This window comes from Antechinus flavipes, chromosome 4 (assembly GCF_016432865.1).
Source record: "Antechinus flavipes isolate AdamAnt ecotype Samford, QLD, Australia chromosome 4, AdamAnt_v2, whole genome shotgun sequence".
In the NCBI taxonomy this organism is placed as follows: domain Eukaryota; kingdom Metazoa; phylum Chordata; class Mammalia; order Dasyuromorphia; family Dasyuridae; genus Antechinus; species Antechinus flavipes.
This window is the reverse complement of record NC_067401.1, coordinates 30,593,965-30,611,222: the sequence shown is the minus strand read 5'-3', so window position 1 is coordinate 30,611,222 and position 17,258 is coordinate 30,593,965. Positions and strand designations below refer to the sequence as shown.

General features: G+C 41.3%; 1 protein-coding gene across 1 annotated transcript; it reads right to left on the bottom strand.

The window, feature by feature from the left end:
* Positions 1–212: 212 nt before the first annotated feature.
* On the bottom strand, positions 213–11,852 carry SLC46A1 (solute carrier family 46 member 1). Its single transcript, XM_051992334.1, has 5 exons — positions 11,042–11,852; positions 7,099–7,951; positions 6,465–6,548; positions 2,665–2,821; positions 213–1,251 (listed from the first exon to the last, which is right to left on the bottom strand). The coding sequence occupies exons 1-5, from the start codon at positions 11,303–11,305 to the stop codon at positions 1,203–1,205; spliced, it is 1,407 nt and encodes a 468-aa protein (XP_051848294.1). The 5' UTR covers positions 11,306–11,852; the 3' UTR covers positions 213–1,202.
* Positions 11,853–17,258: the final 5,406 nt, after the last annotated feature.

Below are 17,258 nucleotides of genomic sequence, written 5' to 3'. Positions count from 1 at the left end.
GTTATCTATTATTTATTATTCAAAGGGATCCTCAAATGGGAGGAAGAGAACAGTATAAAATGGAAGGGGCCAGACTAGTTAGCTTCTAATGGACCTTCCAGCTCTCAATCTTGATTGTTCGATAGGAGAGGTTGGGGAGAAGAAAGAAATGATTGCTGTTGAAGAAAAAAAATTATTAATATTATGATCATACTCTTGTGTTTCAGAATGAATTCTTTTAGAAAAACTTTATTTAATCTTACATTTTCCATTTAAAATCTTAAATTTTATTTAATTTTACATGAATCTCACATCCAAGCATTTCTACCAAACTGGCATAGGATCCCATACACTCTGACATCACTCTATCCCAAAATGATTTCAGATAACATTTAAAGGAATGTTGAAATAGAAAATCACAATATGAAAAAGCGTGGTTTGGGTAAAAAATTCTAGAATAGTTGAATTAGTGAGTCAAGATGCCAGTCTTATCGCCTCCTTGGTCTACTCCCTTCATGGAATTCATAGGTCTCCTCTCAGAGATCCACAGGAAGAATCTTATTAGAATGAGAGAAGAGAAGTTGCTGTTCTTTCAGAGGAATTGTTGCCTGTGTTTCCCTTCAAGGACAGACAAGGCAACGATCATTGATCACAATTAATTTTAGTTATGGCCTTGAGGCATCAATAGTGGACACAGCACTGGGCTTGGAATCAAATCCACCCTCAGACACTTACTAGCTGTATTTGCCTCAGTTTTCTCCCTTGTAAAATGAGTGGAAGAAATGAAAAAGATAGTGAAAATTTTCACTATCTTTAAATATCCCCAAGAAATCCCCAAATGGGGTCCTGGAGGTCAGATGCAATAACTGAATCTTGATCCATTTCCCACACAAAGGCTTTTGTTCTACCCACTCTCCTAAAGAGCCAAGTTTACAGAGGATTTTTAGATCAGAGAAATGCTATTTTTCAATATTTCCAATTTTGCCAAAAAGGAGGGAGTTTTCCCCCACAATTTTATCCTAGGTCAGTCTGGCTGTAGCTAACCAACTGGTCTGATCACCTCTCTTCTGAGGACAGAAAGGTTGAGGGTAAAGCCTGTGGGGTAGAAGTCCACACTTCTCCAGCTGGCAAGCAGTCCTGCCCTCTGCTTTCATTTGCTGAAGCAGCAATCAGAAGCTCCACCTCTTCTCCTGGTGGGTCTCAGAGTGAGTTAGGGGGCTTCATTAGAGTGTTTCCTGGTATTCAGGTCGAGGGTCAGAGATTTCCAGCACTCTGTGAGAACAGAAAGAAGTAGTTCAGGCCTGATCCGGGCAACCTAAACCACCCTCTGGGAGAACTTACACAACCCTGGGTCTGCCCTGCCTAAGGCCCACCCCTTGTGGACAAAGGAGAACAGTGTCCAGGCAGCAAAGGGAATTAATGAAGCCAGTCTGCTTAAAATCAAGGTTAGCAAAAATAAAGCACTTCCAGGTTCTGCCAGAAGGCTCACTGTCTTCATCTCTTTAATTGGCAAAGGGGAATAGCCAGTGAAGCAGGAGAAAGAAAAGAGGGGAAGTAACCAAAACCTGAAGACTCGATTAAGAAAAGTTCATTTCTTCCCTACTTCAAGGACTCATCATTCCTTGGTGTGGGCAGTCCCTTCACTGCTGAAATGACAGCATTTAATGATTTGTGAGAGGGTTCTAATGGCCTTGTGATGGAAGAGAGTCATCTGCACTCAGAGGAGGATTGTGGGGATTGAGTGTGGAACATAACATAGAACTATAACTTTTTTGTTGTTCTTTGCTTGCATTTTGTTTCCTTTTTCAGTTTTTCCTTCTTGATCTGATTTTTCTCATGCAGCATGAATATAAAAAATAAATAATAAATTTTAAAAAAAGACTCATGAGAGGGACAAGTTTAGTTATTCTGGCAACCCAAATAACAGACCCATAGTTTATGGCTGAATCTATACTGCAAAATCTTTCCATATCAGGAAGACATATGACCCTGGGCTCTCCCAGCAAGGCCTTCAAAAACCCTGGGCCATCTCTGACCCCCATCACATGGTTCCCCTTTGTTCACAGTAGGTATACAATGGATAGAGTGGTGGGCATGGAATCAGGAAATTTTGAGTTCAAATGTGACCTCAGATGCTTTTACTAGCTATGTCATCTTAGGCAAGTCACTTAACCCTGGGCCTTACACGGGATGGAACAGGTTTAGAAACTTGTCCAAAAAGGGAATCATCAGTCTCCACAATGGATTGTTAGTAGGCATTGGCAGCCAGAGTAAACAGGTGGACACTGGCTGTCCCCAACCTTAGAAGAGGCACAGGGTCACCTTCTCTAGAGAACAAAAGTGCCCCAAAACAGTAGGGAATCCTAGATCACAGGATCGAATATTCAGAGTGAGAAGGGACTCCGGGACAATTTTTATAGATAAGAAAGTCGAGACCCAAAGGAACGTGATTTGCCTGAGTTCACATATTTAATAAGTACATGAGATGGGGATTTGAATTCAGGCCTTCCTGACTCAAAGCCCATTGCTCTCAGGGCTTGGATAGGTCAGAGAAAGAATGGTTTGGTGAGTCAGTGCCAAGCAGATTTCCTGTTCCAGCCAAGGGGAATCAGGACTGTAAGAAAAGACCCAAAGGACATATCTCCTCACACCTGTCAAATTCAAAGAAAGGGAAAACTGCCTTACCCAATCACAATGGCTGGGATGAGAAGAACAAAAGCTCCCAGGAGAAAGGGAAAGCCCTTCATAAAGTTCAGGGTGGCTGGATAGAGGGAGTTGAAGATTCCTGTGGCGGATAGCATGGCGATTCCACTCACACAGGCAATGCACGAGAAGAGAGCACCTGGAGTGAGGAAGAAGGAAAAGAATTAGAGAAAGAGATCATCAAAGAATATCGAAGATGGATGCTTAAGGCAGGAGTTGCTTCTATGGTATTCCTGACAGCTGGTCCTCTGGCTTTTATTTGAACACTTCCAGCAAAGGGAAGATCATTCTCATTGGGGCAGCCCATTCTATTACTGGTCAACTCGGCTACTGAGTCTTTTCTTAGTTGAGCTAAAATTTGCCCTTTCTAATGTCTATCCACCTGTCTTAAAGCAACCCCAAATAAATGCACTCTCTCTCTTTATACAACAGCCCTTCTAAGATTTGAGGACAATAACTGTCAATGATCAGTGTCACTCCCCACCACTATTCATAGGAACCAACAGAAAGGCCTGGAAGACTGATCTGCTCTGCATTATTGAATGAGCAGCCTGAGAAGTATTGCTCCAAGCCACTTCTTCAGATCAGGATCCTCTCCTGGAGATTGCTTTGGGTCTCTACCTTCTCAGGAGAAAACAGACAACAGCAGCTCAATTGAATTATAACAACAATAATCTAGGAACAATCTTTTTATCCAATGATAAGGGAGTTGATGATTATCACTCCTGATGCATCCATGAAATGAGATAGTTTTTTTGAATATTTTTTCCAATTACACGTAAAAACATTTGTTTTTAAAAATATTGATTTCCAAATTCTTTTCCTCTCCCAGACAGTAAGCAATTTGGAGATATGTTAAATATATATGTGTGTAAATGATAAATATGAAGGCAAGGAAATATAGTAAGTTCTATCCAGGGTAACCCAAAAGTCTTAGTTTAGTTTAAGGCTGTTAAAGCTTAAGGTTACCCAGGACTAAGTGATAAAAAGAGAGGTGAACGAAACTTTAATCACACATCCTCTCTCTCTCTCTCTCTCTCTCTCTCTCTCTCTCTCTCTCTGTATAGGCATAAATAGACTTTTCTGTAAATTGATAAGCATTATCTAAATCATTATCAAGCATTATCTGTAATGGAGATAAACTAGAAATCTTCCCAGACAAGATGCCCACTGTCACCAATAATTATTTCATATCATATTGGAAATCCTAGCAAAAACAATAAGAGAAGAAGAAGAACTCAGAAAAGAGAATGAAGTAATAAAACTATCTCTTTTTTTGCAGATGATATGATGATATACTTGGCAAATCCTAAAAACTCAACTGAAAAGTTAACTGAAATAACTAATAATTTCAGCAAACTAACAGGATATAAAGTAAACCCACATAAATCATCATCATCATTCTTATACATTATCAACAAGACTCTGCAAGAAAAAAAATCTAGAAATACCCCATATGAAATAACTCCAGACAGTATAAAATACTTCAGAATACATCTACCAAAATAAACCCAGGATCTTTCTGAATAAAATTATTTTTTTAAAAGTGTAAAACAAATAAAATCAGATTTAAATAAATAGAGAAACATTAATTTTTTATCAATAGACAGTGCCAATATCATAAAAATGACAGTATTATCAAAATTAATCTATACATTCAATGCTATTCTAATTAAGTAACCAAAAAAATTTTTACAGAGCTAGAAAAAAATAATACAAAATTCATTTGGAATAATTAAAGGTCAAGAATATCAAAGGAATTAATGGCAGGGGTGGTGGGAAGTAAAGGAAGGAAATTTAACAGTACCAGATCTTAAACTATATTATAAGGTACCTGGTACTGGCTAAGAAACAGAAAGGAAGATCAGTGGCACAGAGCAGATATATAATCCATAATAGCAAATGAATATAGGTACCCAGTGTTTCACCAGTGTAAAGACTTAAGTTTTGGGGATACTAATTCATTATTTGCTAAAAATTATTGGGAAAAGCTGGAACATTATATTATTATAAATTATACCATTTAGTAGAAAGTCAAAATGGATACATGACCTACATATAAAGGGAGATATTACAAGAAAATTAGAACATATTATCTATCAGACTTATGGATAGATGAACAATTTATGAACAAACAAGACATAGAGAATACAGTGAGATGAAAAATGAATAATTTTGATTACATTAAACTTAAAATGTCTTGTACAAATGAAACAAAAACAGTCAAGATCAGAAGGAAAGCAAGAGACTGAAGAAAAAGATTTATAGACAGTTCCTCAGATAAAAGTCTCATCTCAAATATAAAGAATTTTGTCAAATCTACAAGACTACAAGTCATTCCCAATGGATAAATAGTCAAAGGATATAAACAGGCTGTTTTCCAGTGAAAAAATTGAAATAAGTTATGGTTATATGAAGAAACGCTCTAAATCATTATTGATTAGAGAAATGCAAAATAAAGCAACCTTGAGATATCATCTTGTACTTCTCAGATTGGCTAAAGTGATAGAAGGAGAAAGCCACAAATGTTGGAGGGGATGTGGAAAAATTGGGACTTTAATTCATTGTTGGTGGATCTGTGAGTTGATCCAACTATTTTGGAGAAAGATTTGAAATTATGCCCAAAGACTTATTAAACTGACCATACAATGACTTAGTCCAAGTCTTTTTCCCAAGAGGATTAGGGAAAATAGAAAAGAACCAACATATTCTAAAATATTTATAGCAGCTCTCTTTGTGGTAGCAAAGAATTAGAAATTGTGGGGATGCGTATCAACTGGGGAATGGCTAACCAAACTGTGAAACATGTTTATGATGGAATATTACTCTGTTATAAGAAATGATAATCTCGATTTTAGAAAAGCATGGAAAGACCTCACGAAATAATTAAGAGTGAAATGAAGAGAACCAAAAGAACATTGTATACAATATCATAACATTGTAAAAACACTGTATACATCGTAACAACAATATTGTTTTAAGAACAACTTTGAGCAACCAAGTCATCCTGGCTGTTATAAATATGATCCTATGAAGGAAGATGCTGTTTGAATTCAGAAAGGAAATTTCTGTGATGTAGGAAATGTCATCATGAGCTGGTTGATTTAGAAAAACATAGAAAGACTTGGACATATGAAGAAAGATGCTATCCACGTTCTGAAAAAAAGATGACATGAGAAAATACACATAGTACAATGTTACATAAATATGTATCAATATATATGTGTATTTATGTCTGTTTATAGATGTGTGTATATGTATGTTTACGTATCTCCATATCTAATGGTAGCCTTCTTAAGGTGGAAATGGGGAGAGGAAAGGAAAAAGAAGGTGAAAAGTGAACAGGAGAAAACAAAACAAAAATAGGGAAACAAGGAAAAGCTGAACAGATTTGAAAACAAATTATATAGATTTTCTTGAAATTTAATTTATTGTTGTTTTGACAATTTTTTTCTCTTTTGAACTTAAGTGTAAAATAAAAAATTTACCAAAGCAACCCCAAAATCTGGCTTCAAACCTACTTTGCTATATGACCCTGGCAGGTCTCTTAATCTTGTTTACCTCAGTTTCCTCATCTATAAAATGAGCTGGAGAAGAAAATGGCAAACCACTCAGTAGCTTTGCCATGAAAACCTCAAGGGTCAATCAAAAATTACTATATAACAACAATAAGTCTAGGTTATAATTTTCTATTGTCATGAGAGGAGACACACAGTCCCCAGTCCAGTTCACAGAGGAATATAGAGCATACAAGAGCCAGTTCCACCCCGGCTATAACTCACCCTGTTCTGTCTTGTTCACCAGCTTAGAGAGTTTGGCTCGGATCACTGGTGTCACCACCAATGAGAAAGAGAGGATCCCATACCCTGTAGGAAGATCAATATCAAACATGTCAGTCACGGGTGCACCAGAGAATAATAGCCTGACTTCCAGACACTCAACAAGAGGACTGAGGTGAGAGACAAGGTCGACTGGAGGAAGGTGAACCAGCCTGGAAGCCAGGAGACCCGGGTTCAGGTCCTGCTTCTGACCAGATCCAGCTGTGTGACCTTGATCACTCACTCTGGGCACCTCTGTTTCCTGGGCAATTCCTAAAGGCTATAAGTTGCCAACAAGATCTTTCTACCTATACTGTAGAAGTTTCCTCATTCACAAGTTCCCTAAAGCAAGTTTAATCCCCATTCTAAATTTCCTCCTTCTCCTCATTCCCTAGGGCTTTTTTGTCAGCTGAGGGTCTCCGCTACAGGACTCATATGCTGTCCAATAAAACTGCATGAGTTCTCTTGGTGGAGGGCAGGATTCTGGAAGGATGCACTAGACTCTGCTGGGCTTATCCAGGGACTTGGTGATGACCACCCAGCTTTCTCACTGAACAAACCACCCAGCTATTCTCACTGAATATCAAAACAGGCTCACCTGTAAACATCAGTGCTGTGGTTTTGGCCACAGAGAACACCACCATTCCCACAATGTTGAAGGCGAGGCTGATCTCCGCCACCCAGCTGTCCTTCAGGCACAGCTGGAAGACCCACAGCTGCACGAGGCCAACCAGGTAGGAAAGATGCTGGGCCGCGGAGCCATAGCCAATCAGATCAGAGCCCCAGCACAGGGGCCAGCTTAGCTCGTACACGACAGCGATGTCCCAGGTTCCAAAATGAATGGTGAGCACCAGGAAAAGGGCCAGGAGGTAGAGGGCCAGATTCTTCCTGGATTTCCCTGGGGCAGGGGCTGCAAAGAGCCGATACACTAACCGGTAATGCTGGAGTGTAAAGAGAGAAGCTTTCTTCGGCTCAGGCACTGACTCTCGGAACACAAATGCTGCATAGAGCGTGGTGGTGATGAGGATGGCCAGTGCCAGCCAGAAAGGATTGATATAGCCCTGGGCCTTGATCCAGTGACCCCCTGCGATGCTGGCCAACATGCCAGATATCCCCAGGCAGGCCTCCAACATCGCCATGCGTAAGGTACGTGAGCTGGCGGTGCTGACATCAGCCACGGAGGCAAAGCTGGTGCCCAGAAGGGCATTATAGTCCCCTAGGAGGGCAGAAAGTAGGCGTCCCAGCGCGAGGTAGCCGACATGGAGCTCCAGGTTCACGACGAGGATGGACACGATGACCTGAAGCAGGAGACCAGAGGAGGCCAGCACCAGCAGTGGACGCCGCCCAACACGGTCACTCCATGGGCCCAGAAGAGTGGCTGAGAAAAGCCCCACGAAGAAGCCACTCAGATCAATGTAGAGACTCCAGTGGGAGGTCAGGGTCTCCACTTCCTGCACAGACACAGGCCCCCTCAGTCCAGTAACCACATCCCTCTCACCTCCAAACACTCATACACAGGAATTCCAAGCTGTGGATAGAAGCCTTACAAACAAAAAGGCATTTCTCTCCAGGGCACAGGTAGGGAGAAAATTATCAGCTAGAAAAGGGTAAAGGACTTCTTATATCACCTAGCCCACTCTCTACATTTTATAGAAAAAAAAATGAGAATCAATTAAGAAAAATGACTTACCTGAGATCATACAGGTAGAAAAGAGCCTAAGGAGATCTCAAGAGAAGGAGGGTGGGATGGGCAAGGAACTATCCCTTCCAAATCTTTCCCCTACATTCCTTTTAGTTGTTCCCCATCTCCCTGATTTATATGACAGACCCCTTTTAAACCTCAACTTCAAGCCTTTTCCTACCATGATGCTGTCTCTTAGTCCCCTTTCTTCTTAGATTTCATTCCTCCCTGGCCATATGCCTCAGTCATTCTCTATTGCCACAATTCCCAATCCTGACCCTCTGTAGACATCCCCCAAGGCTAAGAGCCTCAAGAATTTTTTCTCTAATAGCCATTTGTCTCTATCAGTTGGCTCAGCCCAGGCTCTACTCCTGATCCTGTGCAAATAAATAGGAGTTTGTCAGGAAAAAAAAAATATCTGGGGGTTGGTATAGTGGACCACAATCTAAATATGAGTGTATAGTGTGATGTGGCAGCTAAGAAAGGAATTTGATTTTGTTATATTAAAATGCTAAGTTCTCTGACCTAAGAACTGAAAAGCACCTTCAAGATCGTTAAGTCCAGCTTGGTCATTAAACAAAGACCAGAGATAAAGTCACATGGTCTAGAACTGCAAGAGGGGGATTCAAACCTAGGTCCTCTGACTCCATAATCCCTGGGACTGCTCTGCTCTGCCATGTTTCACTGGCAGAACTTCCAGGAATAAGGAAATGATGGTCCCTCTGAATCATGCTCCAGTCAGACCAGATGTGAAGTAAAGTATTTAGTTCTGTGGGCCACAGCTTAAAAATGATCCTAACAAGCCTGAGAAAAGCAAGCAAGGGGAGGTCTTAAGTCCCTTTAGTGAGAATAATGTTTAAAAGAACAAGGAGGAATATTTATTCTGAAGAGAAAATATAGGGGAGAAGAGAGACGTCTTCAAGTGCTCAAAGGATCATTCGGTGAAAGAAGATGTAGGCTTGCTCTCTCAGACTCAGAGGGCAGAACCAGGTGTTGATGAAAAAAAAGTACACAGAAAGGCAATTAGGTGGCTCAGTGAGTAGAGCAATGTGTCTAAAGTTAAGAAGACCTGAATTCAAATTCAGCCTCAGATATTTAATAGACGTTTAACATTGGATAAGCCATTTAATCTCTGTTTGCCTCAATTTCTTTAACTGTAAAATGTGGATGATAACACTCTTTACCTTCCATGGTTCTTGGAAGATCAAAATGCTATATAAGTGCTAATTATTATTAATATTATTAATTATAATTAGAGGTCAGAGCACCACTTGTTGGGTATATCCTGGGGCGTTATAATCATAAAGAAGATTCCTTTCTTTATAGGGGCTGCTGAGTGGGTCCCTTCCAACTTTCAAATTCCATGCTCTAAAACTGCAATCTAGGAAAGAAATTAGCTCAGTCACACAAGCAGGAGTTCAAACCAGATTTCCTGTTTAGTTTAGTTTCCACTAAACCAGTGATGTCCTTTGGGACTATCAACCTCATTGTACAAATAATGAAGAATAAGTTCAGAGAGATAGTTACTTGCCCATGGTCAAATAACTAGTGAGTGTCAGAGGCAGGATTAGAATAGGGTCTCCTGATTCCAAACACTAGCACATATTACAAAATCACCTTAAGCTTGGTGTCAGAGGATAGCAGTTCAAAGGTTGGCTGAGCCATTTACTTACTACCTCACTGAACAGAACTCATCTTACCTTTCTCTCTCCCCCTGTCTCTCTGGGTCTTTAAATATATATGATAGACTAGTAAGGTATCTTCCAGTTCTAAATCTGATACTAGGAGTCTTTCCTTTTCCAGCCGCATCCAGCAACAGGACCCTTAACAGTTCTCCAAATCCCTGACTCTTTCCCTTAAGTTACCACTAAGTCTTCTCCCTTCAGATTCAGTGCCTAATCACACTCTGCAAACTCAGTTAGAGACTCCTCACCCTTTCGACATGCAAAATCTTACAAAAATGAATGTTGAAAACTATCTTTATGTGTAATTGAAAAAAATCAAATACTGTTGAGAAAAATTAAATTATTATTCTTATTTAAAAAAAAAAAAAAAGACTCCTCACCTTAATGAAAACTCAAACCCAGTCTCCTAGACCCAGCCCCACCCTCCTAAGACTACTCCCATAGTTTTCTTAAACTCCACCTCTTTAATGATTTTTCTCCAGGCCCCATCCCTTTGGACCACCTTTCCTCAGTTCACCCCTTGGCCCCTTCCTCAGATTAAATCCCCTCCTCTCTTGGTGCAAAACGATTAGAAAACTGGTCATGGGGCTAGTTTTTCTTACACCACATCCCCTCCTCTTCCTGCCACTGTCACCGGCCTCCACGCTGTTGCTAGCACCAGAGACTCCATCCCTGAGCTCTGGGCATTTTCTCTGGGCGGAGGCTCTTCCTCTTCATGCCGCCTCCTGGCTTCCCTCAAGTCCCATCTCCTACAGTTAACTTTCCCACCCCTCTTCATTCTATTGCCTTTCCTCTGTTGTTTCCTATTTATCCTCTCCATGACTTGCTTAAGGGTCATCCTAATGTCTATGTTGGCTGCCCCACGACAACTATGAGCTCCTTGGGGACAGGGGCTGTCTTTTGCCTTATTTTTATCCCCAGCTCGTAGCATAGTGCCCGGCACATAGCAGACCCTCAATAAATGCTTATTAATTAACCGACTGGCTCCCAGATGGGATCGCTCTCCAGGCTCAGTCCCGGTCGCCTGACCAGCTCTCCAAGCCTCCCAGACAGCTCAGGCCCCGCCCCTCTGTCACTTTCCCCGCTCAGTCTCCGCCCCCTTGGTAAAGTCCCCGCCCAGCCCCGCCCCCAACTTCTCAGCTCCCGCCTCCCTGCCAGCGGTCCCGGGAGGGTACCTGCTGCTTGGGGTCCTCGGTGTGGTTGCAGCCGCCCCCGCGGCTGGTGCCGTTGTAGCCCACCTCTGCGCCCAGGCGGTGCCACAGGTACTGGGTGGTGAGCGGCCGCTGCAGCGCCAGCGAGAAGTTGGCCAAGAAGACGACCAGCTCCACGGGGCCCCAGCCCCGCCAGACGCGGGCCCCGCTCGCGCTCCCGCTCTCCACTGGCTCTCCCGGGGCCTCAGCAGCGCGCGCCCCGGGCTCCCCGGAACTCGGCGCGTCCATGATGCTCGCGCGCTCGCAACCGCGTCCTGCTCCCGGACCACGGACAGCTCGGCGCGCGCCCTCAGCTGGCCCGCACCAGAGTGAGCCGCGCGTCCCGCGGCTCTCTGTCCAGTCCCGAACGCTTAAAGCCCCGGGCCCAGAGCGGCTGTGCGCATGTCTCAGGGGGCGGGGCTTTCCAGACCCCTGCCCACATCGCGCCTCTGGCTTTTCGGGGAAGGAGACGGAAAAACCTTATTATCCGCTCCATTTCGCCGATGAGAAGTAAAGATCCAGAGAAGCCGAGCGGTTTGCATGCCCACGGTGCAGAATAATGGAAAGCGTCTTACAAGGCCCGGGCCCCACATGCAAATTTTGATACTGCCCCATAATACCTTATGTGACTTTAAGTAGTACTTTATGACACTTGCTTGTCTCCTGCCTCAGTTTCCTTAATCTGAAAATGGAAAGAATGCCTTTCAGCTCTGGAGCTAGGATTCCCCTGAGCCATTTTTTTTTCATTTTTTCATTTTCTGAATTTTAAAACCCCAAATAAAATGAGCATCTGTACAATAGAAAGTGAGTGATACATGAAACCGCAGATTGCTTTTTAAAAGAATATCAAATTCAGCAATTAACTTTTACAGCTACCAGTGATTACTTCTAGCCTGTCATATTCTCTTCTCATTATTATTATTTTTGGAGGGGCGTTCCCTAACCCCACCATTTCCAACTTCCCCCTTGAGGTTAAAAATACATTACAGATTGGGAAAAAAGGATTCTACAGTGAAAAAAAAAGAAAATGATTGGAATCTGAGGCTTAGGGTGCAAATATTGCCCTGAATGCTTATGACTTGTGTGATCTGGATCAGGTCCCGCAATCTCTCTCTACCTCAGTTTCCTCATCTGCAAAAGGACTTCATCTGAAGTCCCTTCCAGCTCTAGAATATGCACAGAAAAGGCCAAACTACAGGAACTAGGGGAATTCTGGGTAAAGTCCATCAGCTCACTAGGGGACCCTGAGTCAGAAAGTTATTGTTTTTCAGTCATGCCCAGTTTGAAGTTTTCTTGGCAAAGATACTGAAGTTTTCTTGGCAACTTCCTTCTCCAATTCTTTCTGGAAAACAAGAATTCCTGATTTCAGGCCTGTGCTTTTTCCACTGTGTCACCTAACTACCCTAATAGACAACTATATCATTCTGGGTATGTCAGCCTCTCTCTGTCTTAGTTTCTTCCTCTCTAAAATGAGGATTAAAATAGCAGGATTGTTGTGAGAATCAAATGAAGTAATATATATAAAGGGCTTTCTCAAAGAAATGGCAAAGAATGGGTACCGAAGTGACAGAAGACACGGGGTCTTCCTGGGCTCTGCCACTGACTGTTCTGTGTGACCATAAGCAACTTGTTTCCCCTATCTGACCCCTGTACTCTAAAATGAAGAGGACATATTGGATGACCTAAGTCCCTTTAATCGATTGGCATTGTATGATCCTGTGATCTCATAGAAAGTCAGTAAACAAGGTAGCATGATAACGTGACCACAGGAGAATTTGAGCTTCCATTGTCCAGCCTTATCATAATAATTATATTTATACAACCTACTCACTGCTTACAAAGCACTCTCCTCCTAATAACACCATGAGGTAAGTAGTTCACTGAGGCATCCTGGCATCGATCGTGCAAGGAATCCTAAAATAGCAGGAAGGAGATGGGGTTCTAGACCTGGATTTGGTAGTGAATATCTCAATGACCTTGAAAGTGTCCCTTCGATGCAGTTCAACAAACACTAAGCACCCATTCTTCAAGATCCACTAGGTCTGCTGGTACATAAATATAATAGAGTATTATTGCACCATAAGAAATAACGAATGTGAAAAATATAGAGGAACATGGGAAAATCTGTATGAACTGATGCAGAGTGAAGTCAGCAGAACTAAGATAACAATAGACACGATGCAATAATGGAAATGGAAAGAATAACAATGAGAAAAAAACTAACTGAATCCAGTGGAATTATAATAATCCAGGTTGACCCCTAGGAAGAGAGCTGAAAAGAAAGGCTCTTTACAGGGACATCTCAAGCTGGATATCTTGTAGACATCTTCAATGCAACATGTCCCAAACTGAATTCATTTTCTTTCTCTCTAAATAGTCCCTTCTTTCTAACTTCTCTGTTATTGTTAAGGTACCAGCATGATCCTAGTCCCATAAACTCAAAACCTAGTGTCCTGCATAATTCTTCACTATTTGTTGTTAATTCCTGTCTTTTTTATACAATATCTCCCCTATATGTCAATAATAAACATTTCAGTGAATAAACATTATTAAGTAAATAAACTTTCAGTGAATAAACATTATTATTTCAGAGAATAAACATTATTAAGCACCCACTATGTACCAGGCACTGTACTAAGTGTTATGTCCTTTTATCTCCTTTGATATAACCTCCATCTTGATGCAGGCTTTCATCTCCTTAGACCAGGACTATTTCAAAAGCCTTCTGGTTGGGTTCTCCCCACTCCAGCCCTTCTTCCTCTTGGTTGCCAAAGTGATCCTCCTTATAAGCCCAGCTCTGACCAAGTGACTCATCCCCAACTCAATCAATTCCTGTTGCTATTGTTGTTCAGTTTTTTCAATCATGTTCAAGTCTTTATGACCCCATTTGGGGTTTCTTGGCAAAGATACTAGAGTGGTTTGCCATTTCTTTCTCCGGCTCATTTGATAGATGAGAAAGCTGAGGCAAGCAGGATTAAATGATTTGCTTAGGGTCACACAAGCAAATGTCTGAGGCCACATTTGAACTCAGGGAGATGAGATTTCTAACTCCAGGCCCAGAGCTCCATCAATTCGGAGGGCTCCCAAACCCCTCCACTATATGAAATATAAAATCCTTTTAAAGCTGTCTCATCTTAGGGGTCTTACATTTTCTTTCCTACCACAGATTTAACAATACTGACCCTCTTGCTCTTCACACAGGATTCTATCTCCTGACTGCCTTTTTACTGGCTGCCTGGAAAATCCTTGCTTGGAATTTTCTACCTCCTCATCTGCCTTCCATCAAGCCTATTCTCAAATCCTGTCTTCTGCAAGAGATCTTTCCTAAATCTCCTCAATGCTAATACCTTCCCTCTGTGACCATCTTTCATTTATTCGGTATATATCTTATAAGTAAATAGTAGTAGGCATGTTGTCTCCTTCCTTAGAATATTAGTCCTCTGAGAGCAGAGCTGTGTTTACCTTTCCTTGTATCTTCCACACATACTAGGTGCTTAATAAATGCATGTTGGTGTGTGGATTTCATTCATCCTGTAGGTGATAGGGAGCCACCTAATTTTTAGCAGGCCAGTGATGTGCTTTAGGAATAATGGTTTGAACAACATTATACAATGATCAGTTTTGATGGACGTGGCTCTCTTCAACAATGAAACGATTCAGGCCAGGAGCTTAGGAGAAAGGATGGGTTTAGGAGTATAGATGATGAGTAGTTTGGGATGTTTCCAGTTTGAGATACTTAAGGAACAATAAGCAGCAAATTTCTAATAGGGAGTTGGAGTCCAGTCCAGTCACATTGGGCCACAATACAGAGTTCATGAGGAGTGTAAATGAAAGACAGGAAAGGTAGGTTCCAATAGAGCCAGACTGGCTTTAAAAGTCAAGCCAAAGCCCTCTTTGTAGTGGCAAGAAACTGGAAACTGAGTGGACACCCATCAATTGGAGAATGGCTGAATAAATTATGGTATATGAATAATATGGAATATCATTGTTCTGTAAGAAATGACCAGCAGGATGATTTCAGAAAGGCCTGGAGAGACTTACAGGAACTGATGCTGAGTGAAATGAGCAGGACCAGGACATCATTATATACTTCAACAACAATACTATATGATGATCAATTCTAATGGACGTAGCCTCTTCAACAATGAGATGAACCAAATCAGTTCCAATAGAGCAGTAATGAATTAAACCAGCTACACTGGGGAAAGAACTTTGGGAGATGACTATGAACCACTACATAGAATTCCCAATCCCTCTATTTTTGTCCGCCTGTATTTTTTATTTTCTTCATAGGCTAATTGTATACTATTTCAAAATCTGACTCTTTTTATACAGCAAAATAACTGGACATTTATACATATATTGTATTTAACTTATACTTTAACATATTTAACATGTATTGATCAACCTGCCATCTGGGAGAGAGGGGTAGGGGAAGGAGGGAAAAAGTTGGAACTGTCAATGCTGAAACATTACCTATGCATATATCTTGTAAATAAAAAGCTATATTAAAAAAAAAATCAAGCCAAGATAGTCCTGCCTTATTTTAGAGATGTTAGTGAGATAAGGCTTCAGAGCAGGAGAGTGATCTGTGTCTCAGCAAAATCATTTAGGCAGCTTTGTGGAGGATGACTGAGAAGGGAGAAACTGAAAGCAGAGAGCTTAATTAGGAGTCTACTGCAGTATTACAGCAAAGGAGATGGGCTTCTAGGGTCATACCTGTATAATTGGAGGGAAGTGAGGAAATGGAAGAGATTCTGTGTTGGTAGAATCAGTAAGACTTGGCAACTGATTGCAGATGTAGTCTAAAATTTCCTAGTATAAGAGGTAGAGTGAAGTTTGAAAGGGAAGATTTTGAGCCAGGTTCAGAAGCTTTTGAGAAAAGAGGTCCTCAGTGTTCTGGAAACCAATAGATGATTACAACAAGGATCTGGACTAGTGGATATTAAAGAGAGTGAATCTCTTTTTTTTTTTAATAACTTTTTATTGACAGAACCCATGCCAGGGTAAATTTTTACAGCATTATTCCTTGCACTCACTTCTATTCCGATTTTTCCCCTCCCTCCCTCCACCCCCTCCCCCAGATGGCAAGCAGTCCTTTACATGTTGAATAGGTTACAGTATATCCTAGATACAATATATGTGTGCAGAACAAACAGTTCTCTTGTTGCACAGGGAGAATTAGATTCAGAAGGTATAAATAACCCGAGAAGAAAAACAAAAATGCAAGCAGTTTATATTCATTTCCCAGTGTTCTTTCTTTGGGTGTAGCTGCTTCTGTCCATCCTTGATCAATTGAAAGTGAATTAGCTCTCTTTATCGAAAAGATCCACTTCCATCAGAATGCATCCTCAAACAGTATCGTTGTTGAGGTATATAATGATCTCCTGGTTCTTCTCGTTTCACTTAGCATCAGTTCATGTAAGTCTCTCCAAGTCTCTCTGTAGTCATCCTGCTGGTCATTCCTTACAGAATAATAATATTCCATAACGTTCATATACCACAATTTACTCAGCCATTCTCCAATTGATGGGCATCCATTCATTTTCCAGCTTCTAGCCACTACAAACAGGGCTGCCACAAACATTTTGGCACATACAGGTCCCTTTCCCTTCTTTAGTATCTCTTTGGGATATAAGCCCAGTAGAAACACTTCTGGATCAAAGAGTATGCACAGTTTGATAATTTTTTGAGCATAGTTCCAAATAGCTCTCCAGAATGGCTGAATGTGTTCACAATTCCACCAACAATATATTAGTGTTTTCCCATATCCCCTCCAACATTCCGCATTATCTTTCCCTGTCACTCTAGACAATCTGACAGGTGTGTAGTGGTATCTCAGAGTTGTCTTAATTTGCATTTCAAAGAGAATGAATCTCAAAGGATGCTGGGTGACTATGACAGAGAAGGCTGGATATAATCTGTGGGGCCAGGATACATGAGAAAAGAAACAATCAGTACTAGAAAGCGTGACCAGGGACATACTATCTTCAGGAGAGGATCAAATTTCTGTGAAAATGTAGTCTTAGCTTTAATAGATCCTTCTACAGACACTGTGGATAAGGCTAACTATTATTAAGGAATAGAATCTTTCAGAGAGATTGTGCGAGGTGCTGAGAAGAAGGACTGGGGGAATTTCTTGTCTGAGATTCTAAGTTTACAATAGTATCAGAGAAAGTATAAAGGAATATCTCCTGAGAGA

Excerpts from the sequence above, each read along its gene's own strand:
- SLC46A1 (XM_051992334.1), bottom strand. The coding sequence starts at position 11,305 with ATGGACGCGCCGAGTTCCGGGGAGCCCGGGGCGCGCGCTGCTGAGGCC. Across the intron at positions 6,549-7,098 it reads CACAGCACTGATGTTTACAG|GGTATGGGATCCTCTCTTTC; the intron begins GTGAGCCTGTTT and ends ATCTTCCTACAG. Across the intron at positions 2,822-6,464 it reads GGTGAACAAGACAGAACAGG|GTGCTCTCTTCTCGTGCATT; the intron begins GTGAGTTATAGC and ends TCCTCACTCCAG.